Source organism: Microdochium trichocladiopsis (genome assembly GCF_020744255.1).
Source record: "Microdochium trichocladiopsis strain MPI-CAGE-CH-0230 chromosome Unknown B0I36scaffold_16, whole genome shotgun sequence".
NCBI classification, from domain to species: domain Eukaryota; kingdom Fungi; phylum Ascomycota; class Sordariomycetes; order Xylariales; family Microdochiaceae; genus Microdochium; species Microdochium trichocladiopsis.
The window spans coordinates 460,157-476,668 of NW_025763559.1; the positions used below are offsets into that span (position 1 = coordinate 460,157).

The 16,512-nt window shown below is 53.3% G+C and overlaps 1 protein-coding gene across 1 annotated transcript; it reads left to right on the plus strand.

Moving 5' to 3' along the window:
* Positions 1-9,163: 9,163 nt before the first annotated feature.
* On the plus strand, positions 9,164-9,690 carry B0I36DRAFT_341496 (uncharacterized protein; the record flags this gene model as incomplete). Its single annotated transcript, XM_046156012.1, has 3 exons — positions 9,164-9,430; positions 9,465-9,569; positions 9,640-9,690. Exons 1-3 carry the CDS (start codon positions 9,377-9,379, stop codon positions 9,688-9,690), a joined length of 210 nt encoding a protein of 69 aa, XP_046004373.1. The 5' UTR covers positions 9,164-9,376.
* Positions 9,691-16,512: the final 6,822 nt, after the last annotated feature.

The window sequence follows — 16,512 nt, forward strand, 5'->3', positions numbered from 1 at the left end:
AGGTCGAAGAGATCGTTAGAGGGAGTAGGCGCTATCTCAGCCTCGGATAAGTTAAACTCATCTACGTCGATATCCGTTATAACGGAGCCTACAAATGTGAGACCCATTTGGAGGGACGTATCGTTAGGGGCCGTAAGGACTTTATCGTCGGTATAGAACATAGGTAATTATAGATATAGAACCCTCGATATTACCCAGAAGTGTCACGATCCTGCCTCCGGGGTCAACCGTCTGGCAGGGCGCTGGGTTGCTGTTCTGCAAGATAGGTAAAGCCTGTGCAAGATCAACTAGCACTCTGCTGTCGTTCTCTCTCTGGGTTTGTCGTTCGTGTCTCTTGGAAGAGATACCAGTCTCGGCAATTGAGTGACTAGTTCAAGTGTGGGTGAAACTGATACTTAGATTGATCGCTGAAGTACAAAGGTAGTGACTGTGTATCTAGGAGATCCTCCGCATCTATATACCCTTTGTCCTTCATCGTGTCTGTCGTCCTGCGACATCGTGGAGTCGCATGCCGACAGCTTGTTGTCGCAAGGCCGATGGGTAACAGTCGCGGTGCGACTGTCCATCGTCGGCTGCTGACGTAAGGTGGGTGCTTACATAATGTGTCTCCCGCCAGCCTTCGCTGGTCCGCCCTTGTCCCTGGCCTGATCCTGCGGCCTTGTTTGTGCTGGGCCTGTTTGTTACCTCAGCCCCAAACAGTTCCCCTGTTGGTCGGGTCGTCACAAGAAGCTCGCCGTTACTTCGTTAAGGCTCATCTAGCGTAATCGTACCGGAGATTGAATACGACTAGTAAAAGGAAGCTACTTTATAGTAGAGAGAATAACCGTGTGAAGTATTATAAGTAGGGTAAGGGGTAAAGGCGATAAGAATATTGTGACGACCCGACCAACAGGGGACGACTGTTTGGGCAAGAAGAGCACAAACAAACCAGGCCGCAGGATCAGGCCAAGGACAAGGGCGGATCATGTGGCAGTGCCGTCACAGGTTTCTTATGTAATCACGGGCCAGGGGCACGATAAGGATAAGAAGCGCGGGTACGGTACCACCGGTCATGCATCTCATGCATGACCGTCATGAGCGCCAAGACTGACGGTCATGACCAAACCACCATGACCGTCAGCCAGACATGTCATGACCACGATGAAGGACAAAGGATATAATGCGGAGGATCTCCTAGATAGACAGTCATTACCTTTGTACTTCAGCGATCAATCTAAGTATCAGTTTCACCCACACTTGAACTAGTCACTCAATTGCCGAGACTGGTATCTCTTCCAAGAGACACGAACGACAACCCAAAGAGAGAACGACAGCAGAGTGTTAGTTGATCTTGCGCAGGCTTTACCTATCTGCAGAACAGCAACCCCAGCGCCCTGCCAGACGGCTGACCCCGGAGGCAGGATCGTGACATTTTGATCGCTCTTGTTCAGGTACGTACACCCTGAGCAATATCAACTAACAACAGGTACCACAGTTGCACAACAATGAACAACTTGCCACCACACCTTCTCACTTCAATCGGAAACCTTCTCGAAGACCTTTCACGACAAGTACACCTCCTTGCAGAACACCTTGACCAAGTTCCTTCCGACACTCCACAAACTCGAAGTGTGACAATCGACTACACCGAGTTGCAACAGGAACACCCCTGGATCAAGGACCCAGCATCGGCGGTATCCCCCAGGACACCACCTATCTGCACCAAACACCTGTGTGGAAAAAGCGCCATTTACGCTTGGCGTTGCGCAGACCACCAGTGGAACACTCGCAGAAGCATCTGCGACACTTGTCATAAGCCCGCGTACCAAGGACACAACTCGGAGTGCCTAGGACGCGAATTCACCAAAACCTCACCCGAAGGACTCGCGGAAGCACTCTCCAAGCTCACAATCAAGAAAGAGACACCGCAGTAATGGCGTCGCAACGAAACCCCGGATCACCAGCACCACCCTACGCCCCAGCGCCGAACCTAGCGCAGGAGCTCGGAACTGCCATGGAGACCCCGGACAGCGACGACGACGATGAGGAAGTTCAAAGACTTCGAGACACTGTCGGACAAAACCAGAACCAAATCGAGGAACTCAGACAGATGATACTATCACTCCAAGGCACCGTGAATGGCAACGCAGCCATCCTTGCCAGAGAACAGGCCGAAAACCAAGCACTTCGGGAACAACTCCACACGATGCAGACCGCAGCCAACATCATCCAAGCACCAATAGGCGGACGCATCAGATACCCGGCGCCAGGAAAGTTTGACGGCACCCCCGGAAGACTCAAAGGACACATCACCCAAGTCAAGGCCTACCAACGACAGTACATCAACGAGTTCCCAGACGAGATATCCAGGATTCTACACGCGGCAGCATACCTTGACGGCAGAGCCTTAGCCTGGTTCGAACCCTTCATGGCCCGCATCATGAACAATCCCAACCTGGAAGAACACGACATAGAGACACAGGAGATATTCGACAGTTTCGACGGATATGTCAACGCACTCGAAACCCTGTTTCAAGACCCCGATGAGAAACGGAAGGCACAGAAGAGTTTAAGGGAGCTGAGACAAACTCACTCAGCGTCCGCTTACACTGCCGATTTCAAAAGCATCATCACCAAGCTCAGCCTCACTGAGGAATCCAAAATCGAGGTCTACTACGAAGGACTCAAGAGCGGCGTCAAGGACGTTATCGCCGCCAGAGAACACGTACCCCGAGATTTTGGACAATATTGCGAGATGGCGATCAGGATCGACAGCCGACTCCACGAGCGAGAAACGGAACGAAGGCCGGCCAGGAGCGCCAACACCACCCGTTTCCAGTCGCACCCAAGGCAACCCGTGCGTCCACAGTTTAGGAAAACTACGACGACGACAGCCACAGGTCATCACGCAGGACCTATGGACCTTAGCAAGGCCAAGAGAGATACGCGCAGCAAGGCTTGCTACAACTGTGGAAAGGAAGGACACTTCGCACCCAAGTGCCCAGAGCCGAAGAAGGCATTTACACCGGTACCAACACGACAGATCAAGGCTAGCTATGCCGAGGGGATGGCCACCGTCGCGGAAGACACGGCATTCGCCTCAGACGGAGTTGAAGTTCCAGACGCGCAAGGAACACCCGTCCACCCACTTGCGACGTACGAATACCGCGAGCTGGAAGAAGCCACTGAGGAAAGGGACTCGAGCACCCCAAGTAACAGTGCACCAGGGGCAGGTACCCGAACGTACCGCCTGGCATACTCGACGATCGACGACACCAACTCGCCGACGGATGACGAGACGCTGGACGATTGGCCAGAAGATAGTGACGACTATGAAGGCACCCAGCAGGAACAACCTGACGAGGAACAAGAGTACACCTCGGGGGCAGAGATACAAGACGACGGGGATAACTATTGCGACACCCCGGCCCCAATAAACAGCGACGAAGAAGGAGAGGTCCACGACTCTGAGGGCGAGGAATATCGCGCCGAAGAATCACAGATCCCACTCCTCTGCTTCAAAGCAACCAAGGAACCAAGGACGAAAGTTCCGACAAAGGCTCACAAAGCAGCTACAGTACGCGCCGGAGCGCAACCTAAGAGACCATCGGTGGATGGACTACGGGGACATCAATCACCCCCAGATACTGTGGATCCACTGCTATCATGATCAGTGCCTCGACCACATCGGGCCGAAGGCCAGGCATCAGCTGTTCCCCGAAAGGACAGCGGGACTACCTATCCCGAACCCATTACTCGCCGGAGCCATGAACGACTGGGCCGTTAGGAGAATGGGAAACCACATCTACGAGCTAGAATCCAACCCTAAGTCACCCCTCAGCTGCGTCTTCGGAGAAGTCAGGGCCGCCGACTGCTGGAACCCAGTGTGTCAGGTCCACTCCTACCGAAAGATTGTTCAGTACCAGCAGAAGGAGGCCTTACGAAAAACTCAAGAGGATATGAACAAGCTCACCGTGCCCGATATCGTCGAAAGCATCCAGCAACTCAAGGAATACGCGTCAGGAGATAACGAAGCTCTGAGGCGCCACCTTGACAAGCAATGCATGACCCTCAACGAGGAAATGGCTTTCTTCGCAGAAAACGCCATTGTCCCAGCCCTGACCATTCAGGAGTATGACGGAGTCAGCAGGATGGTTCGCGAAGCAACGGAGCGCGACTACACGCCCAGCGAAGGACGAAAAGATCTCTGGGCGGACATCGAGACGGTATGGCACGAGGGACTGCTCGACAAAGGTTTGTACAACGCCCTGTCAGCAGCAAAACGCAAGGCGGAAAAAGGACCGCGGCCCCCGCAGGAGGCTCGGGCGCGCCGGAACTAAGAATCGCCTCCTCTACCATTTCCGCACCCACGTACGGGCGACCAACCGTCGTCCCGGTACTCATCGAAGGAGTAACCTGCAAAGCACTCATCGACAGCGGCAGCCAAGGGACCTACATCAGCCCGAGCCTAGTCAATAAGCTCAGAATCCCGTGGAGAGCCAAGGAAGAACCATACAGGATTCGCAACTTCGAAGGGGGACCACTGGGGTACGACGACGGATGGATCAAGCGAGAAACCCAACCACTTCGGGTCCAATTCTCGAACCATAGCGAAGACATCAGTTTCGATATCTCTGAGATCGGAGGAGACGACCTCATACTTGGCAGCGGATGGCTGGCCAAAAGCAACCCACGGATAGACTGGGGTGCACGACAACTGTCATGGGATGACGGGATCAAAGGCATGATTATGCAGATCGCCTCAGCCCATATCGAAGAACTCAACAGTATGCTCAGCGAAGTACCGGCAGAATACCACGACTACGCAGACCTGTTCGACAAAGACAACGACCGCGGACTCCCCCCGCACTCCAAATGGGACCACGAAATACCCTTGAAACCTGGCACGGAGCCACAGTTTAAGGCTATCTACAAACTCAGCCCGGACGAACGAATAACACTCAAGGAATATCTCGCACGAATGCTCAAGAAAGGATGGATCCGAGAATCCACCTCGTCCGCCGGCTACCCAATTCTCTTTGTACCCAAGAAAAACGGAAAGAAGCGACTCTGCGTTGACTACAGACAGCTCAACGAGATCACGCACAAAAACAGGTATCCACTACCATTGATATCGGTCCTCAGAGACCAGTTGTACGGCGCCAACTGGTTCACGGCACTCGACATGCCAGACGCCTACAACTTCATCCGAATCAAGGTTGGAGACGAATGGAAGACGGCGTTCCGCACGCCAGAAGGACACTTCGAGTACCTCGTCATGCCCTTCGGACTCACCAACGCACCCGCGAGTTTCCAAACCATGATGGACCAAATTCTCAAGGAATTCATCGGCGACTTCGTCGTAGTCTACCTCGACGATATCCTGATCTATTCGAAAACTCGGGAGGAACACTACGAACACGTACGCAAGGTGCTGGACAAGTTCCGAGAACACAACCTACTCATCAACCCCGAGAAAAGCGAGTTCCACAAACAAAAGATCGACTTCGTTGGATACACGATCACACCCAACCAAGTACACATGCAGACAAGCAAGACGGATGCACTGCGCAACTGGCCAGTGCCGACCACCGTCACAGGGATACGAAGTTTCCTAGGATTCACGAACTACTATCGAGTATTCGTCAAAGGATATGGAGAAGTCGCCAAGCCCTTGAACGATCTCACGAAAAAGAACGAACCCTTCGTATGGGGCGAAAAACAGCAAAAAGCGTTCCAAGGACTCATCGACATCATCCTAAGCCACCCAATCCTCCGCATCCCAGACCCAGAAGCGCCATTCGAGCTAGAAACGGACGCATCCGACTACGCAATGGGCGCTCAGCTAGGACAACGAGACGAAGACGGACGAATCCATCCCGTCGCGTTCATGTCCAAAACGTTCACAGGACCAGAAAAGAACTACAACACGTTCGAAAAAGAGCTCATGGCGATAGTTCTGGCCTGCAAGGAATGGAGCGACTATATCAGAGGATCGCCTCACCAAGTCATCGTCCACTCAGACCACAAGAACCTAACATACTTCCTCAAGGGAACCAACCTCAACGGAAGGCTGCTGAGATGGTACGCTGAACTCCTACAATATGACCTGGTAATCAAGTACCGCAAGGGGACGGAAAACAACAGAGCAGACGCTCTCAGTCGATACCCAGAACACGAGCAGAAGACGGAGAACTTCCCGCTCCTACGGCAAGCAGAAGACGGCACCCTTCGAGTCGCCGCCGTTACTATCGACACATGGAACATCGAGTTGCAACAGAAGATCGTTGACGAAACCCTCAGATACTCCTCGGAGATCGCAAAGGAACATGGCAACGACTCCCGCTACAACCTCGACAGGATCGACAGAGGTGTCGTTAAATACCGAGGACTCAGGTGGATACCCGAGACCCTGCAACAAGAACTGGTCAGAGAAATTCATGAGCACCCGCTCCACGGGCATCAAGGGATCTTCAAAACCCAGCAACGGGTCAAGAAGCAGTTCGACTTTGAGAAACTCAAGGCAGTGGTCACAGGGGTAATCCTCAAATGCGACCTCTGCGCAAGAAGCAAGGCCTCACGACGGAAGCCCTACGGCGAACTCCAGAGTATCGCACCACCTGATAGAGCCTGGAAGGTCGTCTCGATGGACTTCATCACGAAGCTCCCACCTTCCCAGGACCCAGCAACGATGATCGCATACGACAGCATCCTAGTAATCACGGACCGACTCACCAAGTATGCGCTGTTCATCCCATTCCTTGAAACATACACGGCCAAACAAACAGCGTGGATCTTCAAGAAGGAAGTTATCAGCAACTTCGGGATGCCCGAGAAACTTATCACAGACAGAGACAAGCTCTTCACCTCCCACTTCTGGAAGGACTTGATGAGCCAGATCGGCATCCAACACAGCATGTCTACGGCATTCCACCCGCAGACAGACGGACAAACCGAGCGTATGAACCAAAACGTGGAACAATACCTTAGGTGCTACATCAAAGAAGACCAGTCCGACTGGGTCGAGCACCTCCCCACGGCTCAATACGCGTACAACACCTCGACGAACGAAGATCTGGGAGTTAGCCCGTTCTTCGCGAACAAGGGCTTTGATCCCAAGGAACCTACCGCGCTACGCGATACGATGGTTCCGGAGGCCTTCATCGAGGCCCAGAAGCTTGTACACCTTCAAAAAGAACTGAAAGACTTGGTCATTCAGCGCCAACGGAAGCACAAGCAACTCTACGACAAGAAAAGGTCGAAGGGACCGACCTATAAGGAGGGGGACAAAGTTTACCTGCTACGCAAGAACATCAAAACAAAACGACCAAGCAGTAAACTGGATTTCAAGAAACTCGGACCATTCCGCGTCAAAAAGGTTTTGGGACCACTTAATTGCGAACTCTCACTACCAAAGGGAATGAAGATCCACCCAATTTTCCATACCTCTCTCCTCGAACCAGCACACGCCGACACACCACTCCAGAAGAACGTGGAAGTCGAACCAGACCAAGAATACGAAGTCGAAAGGATCCTAGACGACAAGATTAGCAAGGGAACCCGATGGTACCTCATCAAATGGGCAGGATACGATGACTCAGAAAACACTTGGGAACCAAGGAAGAACCTCACGAACTGCAAGGAACTCCTCCGCGAGTGGGACAACCGGCCACGAAGTTTCCAAGAGCAACCATGGAACTGGACACGGCAGAAACACAAGGGACGGATGGCGATCAAATCCGCCACCATCCAAGAAAAACCAGACGACCAGTATCAGACGTACGAAGTTGAGAAAATCCTCGACTATCGAGACGTAGGGCACACGGAGTACCACGTGGAATGGGAACCAGGAACACACAAAGAAAACAGTTGGGAACCAGAAGACAGACTCACCCTCTGTAGGGAACAACTCATCCACTTCTGGCTGAAGACAAACTGGGACCCCCCGTATCGAGCAAGGGCGGACCAGGCGCTGAAGACGCTTGGGTACGAGTACCCCCGAGGTCCAACACGACAGACGAAGCGGAAGGGTCGACACCAACAGACGACCAGTCGAAATCAGGAGGGACACCCATCGTCGACGACTCGCCCACCAGCTCCCGCTCGTGGCCGTCGAGCGCCGGCAACAGACCGTCCTCCCGATCCAACTCCACCATCCCACGTTCGAAAAGCTCGGTCCCGCGACTCTTGGCTTTTCGTTTCAGTGTCCGAGTCCGACGAAGGCGGCATGGTTGGCGTTGAAGAAGGAAAGAAGGCCGGGACGTCGGGTCGCGGGGCCGCACCTTTCTTATGTCACTGAGGACAGCGCCTAGGAGGGAAGGGGGATAATGTGACGACCCGACCAACAGGGGAACTGCTTGGGGCTGGGGTAACAAACAAGCCCAGCACAAACAAGGCCGCAGGATCAGGCCAGGGACAAGGGCGGACCAGCGAAGGCTGGCGGGGAACACATTATGTAAGCACCCACCTTACGTCAGCAGCCGACGATGAACGGTCGCACGGCGACCACCATCCGTCGGTCTTGCGACAACAAACTGTCGGCATGCGACCGAACGGTGTCGCAGGACGACGGGTACGATGAAGGACAAAGAGATATATAGAGCCAGAAGGATCTCCTAGATAGACAGTCATTACCTTTGTACTTCAGCGATCAATCTAAGTATCAGTTTCACCCACACTTGAACTAGTCACTCAATTGCCGAGACTGGTATCTCTTCCAAGAGACACGAACGACAACCCAGAGAGAGAACGACAGCAGAGTGTTAGTTGATCTTGCACAGGCTTTACCTATCTTGCAGAACAGCAACCCCAGCGCCCTGTCAGACGGTTGACCCCGGAGGCAGGATCGTGACACGTTTACCCGAGGGCGGCTACTTCCAATCTTAGCTCTAACGTCTCGTCGTTACGCTAGCGGTTTAAAGAAGCATACTATTAGACCATCACGAGCCTATACGGCCTCTTGGAAGCCGGTAGCTAATAGACTCACGTCTCAAACCAGGTTGGGTCTATTAAAGGGTCACGAATAGCTACTTATTCGGCAAGTATACCTCGTAGGCGGCTCGAGGAAGCATACTATTGGACCATTACGAGCCCATGCGGCCTCTTAGAAGCCGGTAGCTAACAGCTCACGTGTTAAACCAGTTTGGGTCTCTTGGAGGGCTACGAACGGTTACTTATTAAGTAAATGTGACGGCCAACCAACAGGGGATGTTTGTTACGGGCAAGGAAGAGCCCAAACAACTAGGCCACAGGATCGGGCCAAGGACAAGGGCGGATCATGTGGCAGCACCGTCACAGGTTTCTTATGTAAGCACGATAAGGGACGATAAGGAAGGTACGTACCGGTCATGCATATCTGCATGACCGACACCACGCCAAGAAAGATGGTCATCAATATATGCATGACCATCCGGACCAGATTCGTGACCCGGCCGCGACCATCGGGGTCAGGGTCATGACCACGATGAAGGACAAAGGGTATATAGAAGGAGGATCTCCTAGATACACAGTCACTACCTTTGTACTTCAGCGATCAATCTAAGTATCAGTTTCACCACACACTTGAACTAGTCACTCAATTGCCGAGACTGGTATCTCTTCCAAGAGACACGACAACCCCACAGAGAGAACGACAGCAGAGAGTTAGTTGTTATTGTACAGGCTTTACCTATCTTGCAGAACAGCAACCCCAGCGCCCTGCCAGACGGTTGACCCCGGAGGCAGGATCGTGACAGTAAACGCGCGTTAGAGGTAGTTCGAGGAAGTATACTCTTAGACCGTTACGAGCTCGGGTAACCTAGTTAGCTCCCAAGTCCCGCGGTTAATGTATCTAGGAGTAAAACGTGACCCCTACGCAACAATAACTATATATTCTCGAGACTATATAACATATAAGCCATCCATATTCCCCGGTACTCCCAAGGCCATACGTCGCTCTCTAAACTTCTTACTATTTAGACCTACCTTAAATCCTTCTAAAGTAATCTATTTATCTTTAACTATATATTCCACCTATAGCGATATTAAGCTTTATAAATCTTACTATAGAGAACTTCGTAGTTACGACTACTAACGGACACTCTATTATAACCGTCGAGAATATTAGGACATTTATAAACCCCTTTAAGTTATAGACTTCCTACGGTAAAGCTTCGGACGCAACCTAGAGCGTATAACCTGTTATTTATATAGTAGGGTCGGACTATATCTATGATTTGGCTTTGTATCCAATACTAGAGAGTACTAACCAGTCTTCTATAATTAATACTACCAACCTGGGTTCGTTAGGGCTTTTCATACTAGCTTATATAGCCTTAGAATACGATACTGTCCTGGGGCGGATGAGGGTTCTCCTGATCGGGGACAAAACAACCACCACGACCGAAGGGAGTTCACCGCTTGCCAGTTTCGGCGGTGTTTCCGGCGAGGTTCACTCTGGCCCTGGGCCAGAGTGAGGGCATTCCCAGATAGGGGGCCAAACCAGATTTTCGAGGGGGGAGCCAGCCGCATCAACAGCGCCCTGTTGACGCGACACTTGTGAGGGAATCTCTGATCATGGCATTGTCAGTCAATTGCGTACAAGAACGGGTGCAGAAGCGCAGGAATTCAATAGGGTGGAAAATCAAGTCGGATTGGTGAAGCTGAGTGATGGATGTGTGGCTCCATGCTATGAAAAACGTCACGATGGCTTCAAGCCTTAAGTAGTACTGTACAAATATGCCCCTACTGTCTTATTCCAGGGCATTTTTAAGTGAAAACCTAGGGGCTCACGCGCCCCACATTTCCAACGGGCATCCCTGCATATTGTGAAGTCTTGCTCATTCTCGCCGTGGACATGTCATGTCCTACGAAATGTCTGTGCACGTAGCAGATCTATCTCATTCCAGCCCCTTTTCCCAGCGGATTTGAGTCCACTCTTAGCCCCAATTTTGCCCCAGTTCTTCCCCAGATACGACCCATCGACAGTCCAGAAGGCCGGTACTACGAGGACGACCTGCAGTACGACGATGCGGAACCGATCGCCAGTCCCGCCAGCTACAAGGCCGGAAGACGATAGTAGTCCTGACCAGGTCTTCACGTACTTGCAACTCTACGCCGATCTAGAATACCACGTCCTCATCTGCCGTCGAATCGAATGCCGACACGCCATCTCCCCAGATGGAGGCCAAGTGACTGCACACCTCACGAATCTAGTCGATGCGCTTAGTAGTAGCGCGAGCAGTAGAGAGGGAGGGCTTATAGCTCCCAGGGACACGGAGCGGGACGAGGACTTAGATGCACGGGTCTTCACATTTTGCATCTCGTCACTTACGCAACAGGTTATAGTGGACCACTTCAAGAACCCGCTTCTACATTTCACTGCCGTATTGGCTATCGACCCCGCACGGGCGAAGTGGAGAGCTCCCGGCGAGTTTACAGGAACACTGGCCGGACTGGCGTGGTGTAGTCGCGTACTACTACTGGAGCATCTATTCGGTCATATCCCCATCCGGCGGGAGGTAGCGGCAGAAGGCTATGGCGGCGAAGGGGGCGGGCTGGACGAGGCTAAGGCGGAACAGGAAGAGCAGGAGAGCATATGCGCCGAAGATCTCGACACGTTCCGGGATGGGTACCAGCGCTGGATCGCGGACGGCTCGTATAGCCCGTTTAGCACGATTACGAGATGGATGACGCTCGGAAAGGGCTTTCGCCACAAGGAGGGAGGTATAGCGAGGATTATGTGGGAGGACGGCAAGCGAGTACTCAGCTATCTCGGTCAGCGCATTGAGGTCCAGGAATTCCGCGATATGGCGCAGAAGCTAGTCTCCGAGCTCGAGACCGGCTTGGATAAGCTAGTTTACGGCGAGGGAGCTGCACTACTCGGCAAGGTCGAGCTTACAAAGATCTACGACAGTATGATGTTCGAGGGTTATAATAGCTTGTTCGCTACGAATCCCAGGAACGCATGGCTACAGACAGGGCCCCGGGTAGTCGCAATACTAGTCAAGGCGGAACTATGGTCGCAATAGAGGACATAGTACCACCGGGAGAAGTCGCGACAGTGGCTTGGATGGCTGGCTGAGCTGAAAGGCAAGTTCATGCTAGCTACTCATATATGGGGTGGGTAGCCCGGGTGAGGGCCGGAGATCACAAGCGTTCGGTATTGTGATACGAAGCAGCTCCCCCGGAGTGTGTACGTTCACGACGGGTAGGTAATGCTTATAACCGATCGGGACAAGGCCAAGGCGATCCGCGGTTACGGGCGTAAAATTGCCCGTTTTCTTCCCGAGCGGATCGGCAAGCTACTTGTGGTGTTCGTCGCTTGGCTTATGCCGTTTGAGAAAATGCTGCTCGCGCACACGGGAGGGCGACTTCCGTCCGATAGTCTAGCCGAGTGGCTATGGAAGGACGGACGGAAGGGGCGCTGGGGGACAGTTGAGCTTAGCAAGGAGCTTCGCGCAGTAGTAGGCACGCATATCGGAGTCGAAATCGGGATGGCAGGGTACCGACATATCGCAATCGAGCTGGGCCGGACGATCCGAGGGCTAGTTGTACAGCAGCAGCAACTCGAGATCGGGGCAGCAGACGGGGACTTTGGCTCGGACGGAGACGAGGTCAACGAGGTTACAGGCGAGCGGCAGGGCAAGTCCCGCACGGAGCTTATCTGGGATCTGCAAGCGACACATAGTAGTGCAATCGCCAGAGCACACTACGCCGTCAACATCCAGTTCCCGGGTCAGCTCCAGCCGGAGATGATCGCCAACTACCGGGAGATCAGCCGGCTATGGCACGAGTATCTCAGCTTAACCGGCGTAGAGGAGGAGGAAGCTTTAAAGAGGACGCCGGAGCCGTGGAGCAGGCGTGGTCATGGTCAGCATCAGCGGCAGCGGCAGCAGCAGAGCCATGGAAGAGGCAGCCAGAGCGGGAACAGCTGGAACCGGAAACGGCTACGATTCGACCAGGACGAGGAGAGCCCGACAGTACGGAAGCGAACAAGACATATAACGGAGGCAGTCTGCCCCAGTCATAACGCGAATCTGGAAGAAATCGACAGCCGAATCCAGAAGGGGCTAAACACGATTATCGGGCAAGGAGCGCGTTGGCGGATGGACGAGCAACAGACGGCCATGCGGCAGGTTCTACAACTACGGGGCGGGCGAGCTCTTATTGTCGTGCTCCCCACGGGCGCGGGAAAGAGTCTGCTGTTCATGATCCCGTCAGTGCAGGCTGTACACGGGGGGGTGAGCATCGTTGTCGTTCCGTTCGTGGCACTAATGGATGACATTCTCGCTCGGGCACGGTCCGCCGGGATCAGCTGTATGCGGTGGACGTCTGCAGAGGATGAAGGGAGAGACGCCAACCCGCCGGCTCGCTTGGCAAATCTAGTAGTCGTCAGCGCAGACCAGGCGAGCAACAACGAGTTTATGATATACGTCGACAGTCTACGGGAGCGGCGGCTACTTCGACGGATTTTCGTAGACGAATGCCACACGATTATCACGGACGTGGGCTACCGTGAGAGGCTTGGTCGGATCAGAGAGCTGCATCGGTTTGACCAGCCGCTTATTCTTCTCACAGCAACGCTCCCGGTCAAGCTGGAGGGGTGGTTTCGCAAGCAGATGGTCGCCAGCGATGCAGAGATTGTCCGGGCTTCGACGGCCAAGAAAAATATTAGCTATTCCGTCATCCGGGTACAAGGCGGAGTACGACCAGGAGGGGGGAAGAAGAAAGCGGTCGAGAACGAGGTAGTACGTCTTGTCGAGGAGACGGCTCAGATCCAGGCACTACAGGGCGATAAGAAGGGAGTTATATACTGCCGCTCGAAGAAGAGCTGTAAGGAGCTAGCGGGGCGTGTCGGATGTTCGTACTACCACAGCGGGATGGAAGCCGTGGAGCGGCGAGATGCGCTAGAGAAGTGGTCGAACGGAAGCTCACAGTCACGATGGATCACGGCAACAACCGGGCTCGGTACCGGTGTCGATATACCGGGAATATGCATCATTATCCACGCCGAGCAGCCGTACGGGCTCGTCGATTACGTACAGCAGACAGGACGGGGTGGGCGAAGGGATGGCGAGGTTGTCGAGGCCATTATCGTTATACAAGACAGTGGGGAGCAGGAGGATGGAGGCAGGGCAGACAAGGGTGGCGAGACGGATGTGGAGCGTGCTAACCGAGTGGCGATGGAGCAATTTATCGAGACGAAAGGGTGTAGGCGAAGGGTCTTGGGCGCTTTTATGGACGGGGCTGGTGGGGACGACTGCGAAATGCTCGAAGCCGTTCGATGTGACCGCTGCGAGGAGGGAGAAGGAGAAGGTAAAGAAGAGGAGGGAGAAGAAGAGGGAAAAAATGAGGGTAGTCTACGGCTTGAAGAGGACCACAGCGATGTCGAGGGGCACACGAACCGGCTCAAGGAGGAGAGGAAGGAAGGGTACAGGAGGAGAGGCCGATTACAGCAGTGGCTGGAGGAAGTGGAAGGGCTGGACCGGTGCGCGGTATGCTATATACGATGGCGTCTATTCGGAGCGCCAAAATCACAGAGGCGGGTGTTCCAGCACGGTTTGGAGAGGTGCCGGGCGATCAAGAAGCGAGATTACATCCAGTGGCGGCGGGAGGTAAATTTCAGAGAGGGCGTTTGCTGCTGGCGGTGCGGGCTGGGGTTGGAGTGGTGTAAAAGGGCAGAGATGGCACAGGTGGGAGATGGGGAGCCCGATGGGGAGCCCGATGGGGAGCCCGATGGGGAGCCCGATGGGGAGCCCGATGGGGAGCCCGATGGGGAGCCCGATGGGGAGGACAAGTGTCGGTGGAACGATAAGGTACTACCAGTCGTTCTACTTGCACAGAAGGATGAGATTATACGAGAGATAGTGGAGGAGGAGATAGGAGAGTTGCCCCAAGGCGCGGAGGCGTGGCAGGAGTGGGTGGGACAACCGCGAGAGGTGCTCGGCAGCCGAATGACAAACGGTCTTGCGGTTTGGGAGGCGGTAGTGCGGCGGATATGTAATTAGGAAATAGAGAAGAATTTTAGAAAATAAAATAAGATTTACGTTCGTTTATATTCGCAGTACAGCGTATAGTTCCAGATATGAGGGTTTAAGTTGTTGCAAAACGGTAAGAGATAAGGGCCCGGGAGTTAACCCGCGGAATTATTAAGTCTTAACAGGGCGATAATTATAGGATAAGAAGGGAGGATAAAAACAGATGGACGTAAAAGGGGTTATATGGCAAGAATTATGGGATTAATAATTGTTGAAATAAAACGAGGACTTTATTAAGTCAAAGGCAAACATAGAAAGGCAGGAGTAGTTGCCGATAATTTAATTAGAACAATATAATGGAGAACATAACAAGGAAATATGAAACAACAATATATAATAAGTCCGGAGAAGCAGAGCGGAGAAGGGAGAGTAGCAGAATTACAGGACAGGGCTGGGGTTATAAATTTGGGGTTAGAGAGTGCGATTAGGGAGGAGGGGCCCGTAACCCGGGGCGCGAAGCGCAAATATGCCCGAGCCAGGGCCGGCGGAGCCGTAATAATTATAAAAAGTTGTGAGAGAGCGGGGAGTAAAGCGTAGGGAGTGGAGGCGGTAGTAAGACACGTACGGGAAGGGCGGCTGCTACGGTGGGGGGAGGAAGTGAATTCAGTTAAGATAGAAAAGAGGGGCGAGGAAATAAGGGGGTAGTGTCACGATCCTGCCTCCGGGGTCAGCCGTCTGGCAGGGCGCTGGGGTTGCTGTTCTGAAAGGTAGGGAAAGCCTTTGCAATATCACTTCCTCTGCTGGCGTGTACTCTTGGGGTTTGTCGTGTCTCTTGGAAGAGATACCAGTTTCGGCAATTGAGTGACTAGTTCAAGTGTGTGATGAAACTGATACTTAGATTGATCGCTGAAGTACAAAGGTAATGACTGTGTATCTAGGGATCCTTCGCATCTATATATCCTTTGTCCTTCATCGTGGTCATAACATGCCGGGCTGACGGTCATGGCGATTTGGTCGTGACTGTCAGTCTTGGCGTTCGTGACGGTCATGCATGAGATGCATGACCAGTGGTACCGTACCCGCGTCCCTTATCCTTATCGTGCTTACATAAGAAACCTGTGACGGCGTTGCCACATGATCCGTCCTTGTCTTTGGCCTGATCCTGTGGCCTAGTTGTTTGTGCTTCTTCCGTGCCCAAACAACATCCCCTGTTGGTCGGCCGTTACACCTGGCCTCGGAGAGGCCAAATATAAAGTTATCGACAAATCGAGCTCCTAGTTGCTATATTTGAACTTAGCGTTATTATCCCGGATGTTACCGGCCCTCCCTATACTCCGAGCCCAGCTCGGCAGCAGGCCCTTCCCTAATAGTGCCCAGCCCCGGTAGCATAACCGGCACCGACCTAAGCTCTCTCGGCCCCGAGGCTATATTGCCCAACTCTGCCGGTAAATAGTGGTAGTAAGGTTGCCACGGTGGCGGGGTATCTTCCGTGTGGCCGAGTTCGTGGGGTGAGGCGGGCGAGTCGGCGCTGGCCGGGTACGTCCAGGTCGTGTCCGCGAGCTTCTCACTCACTGGC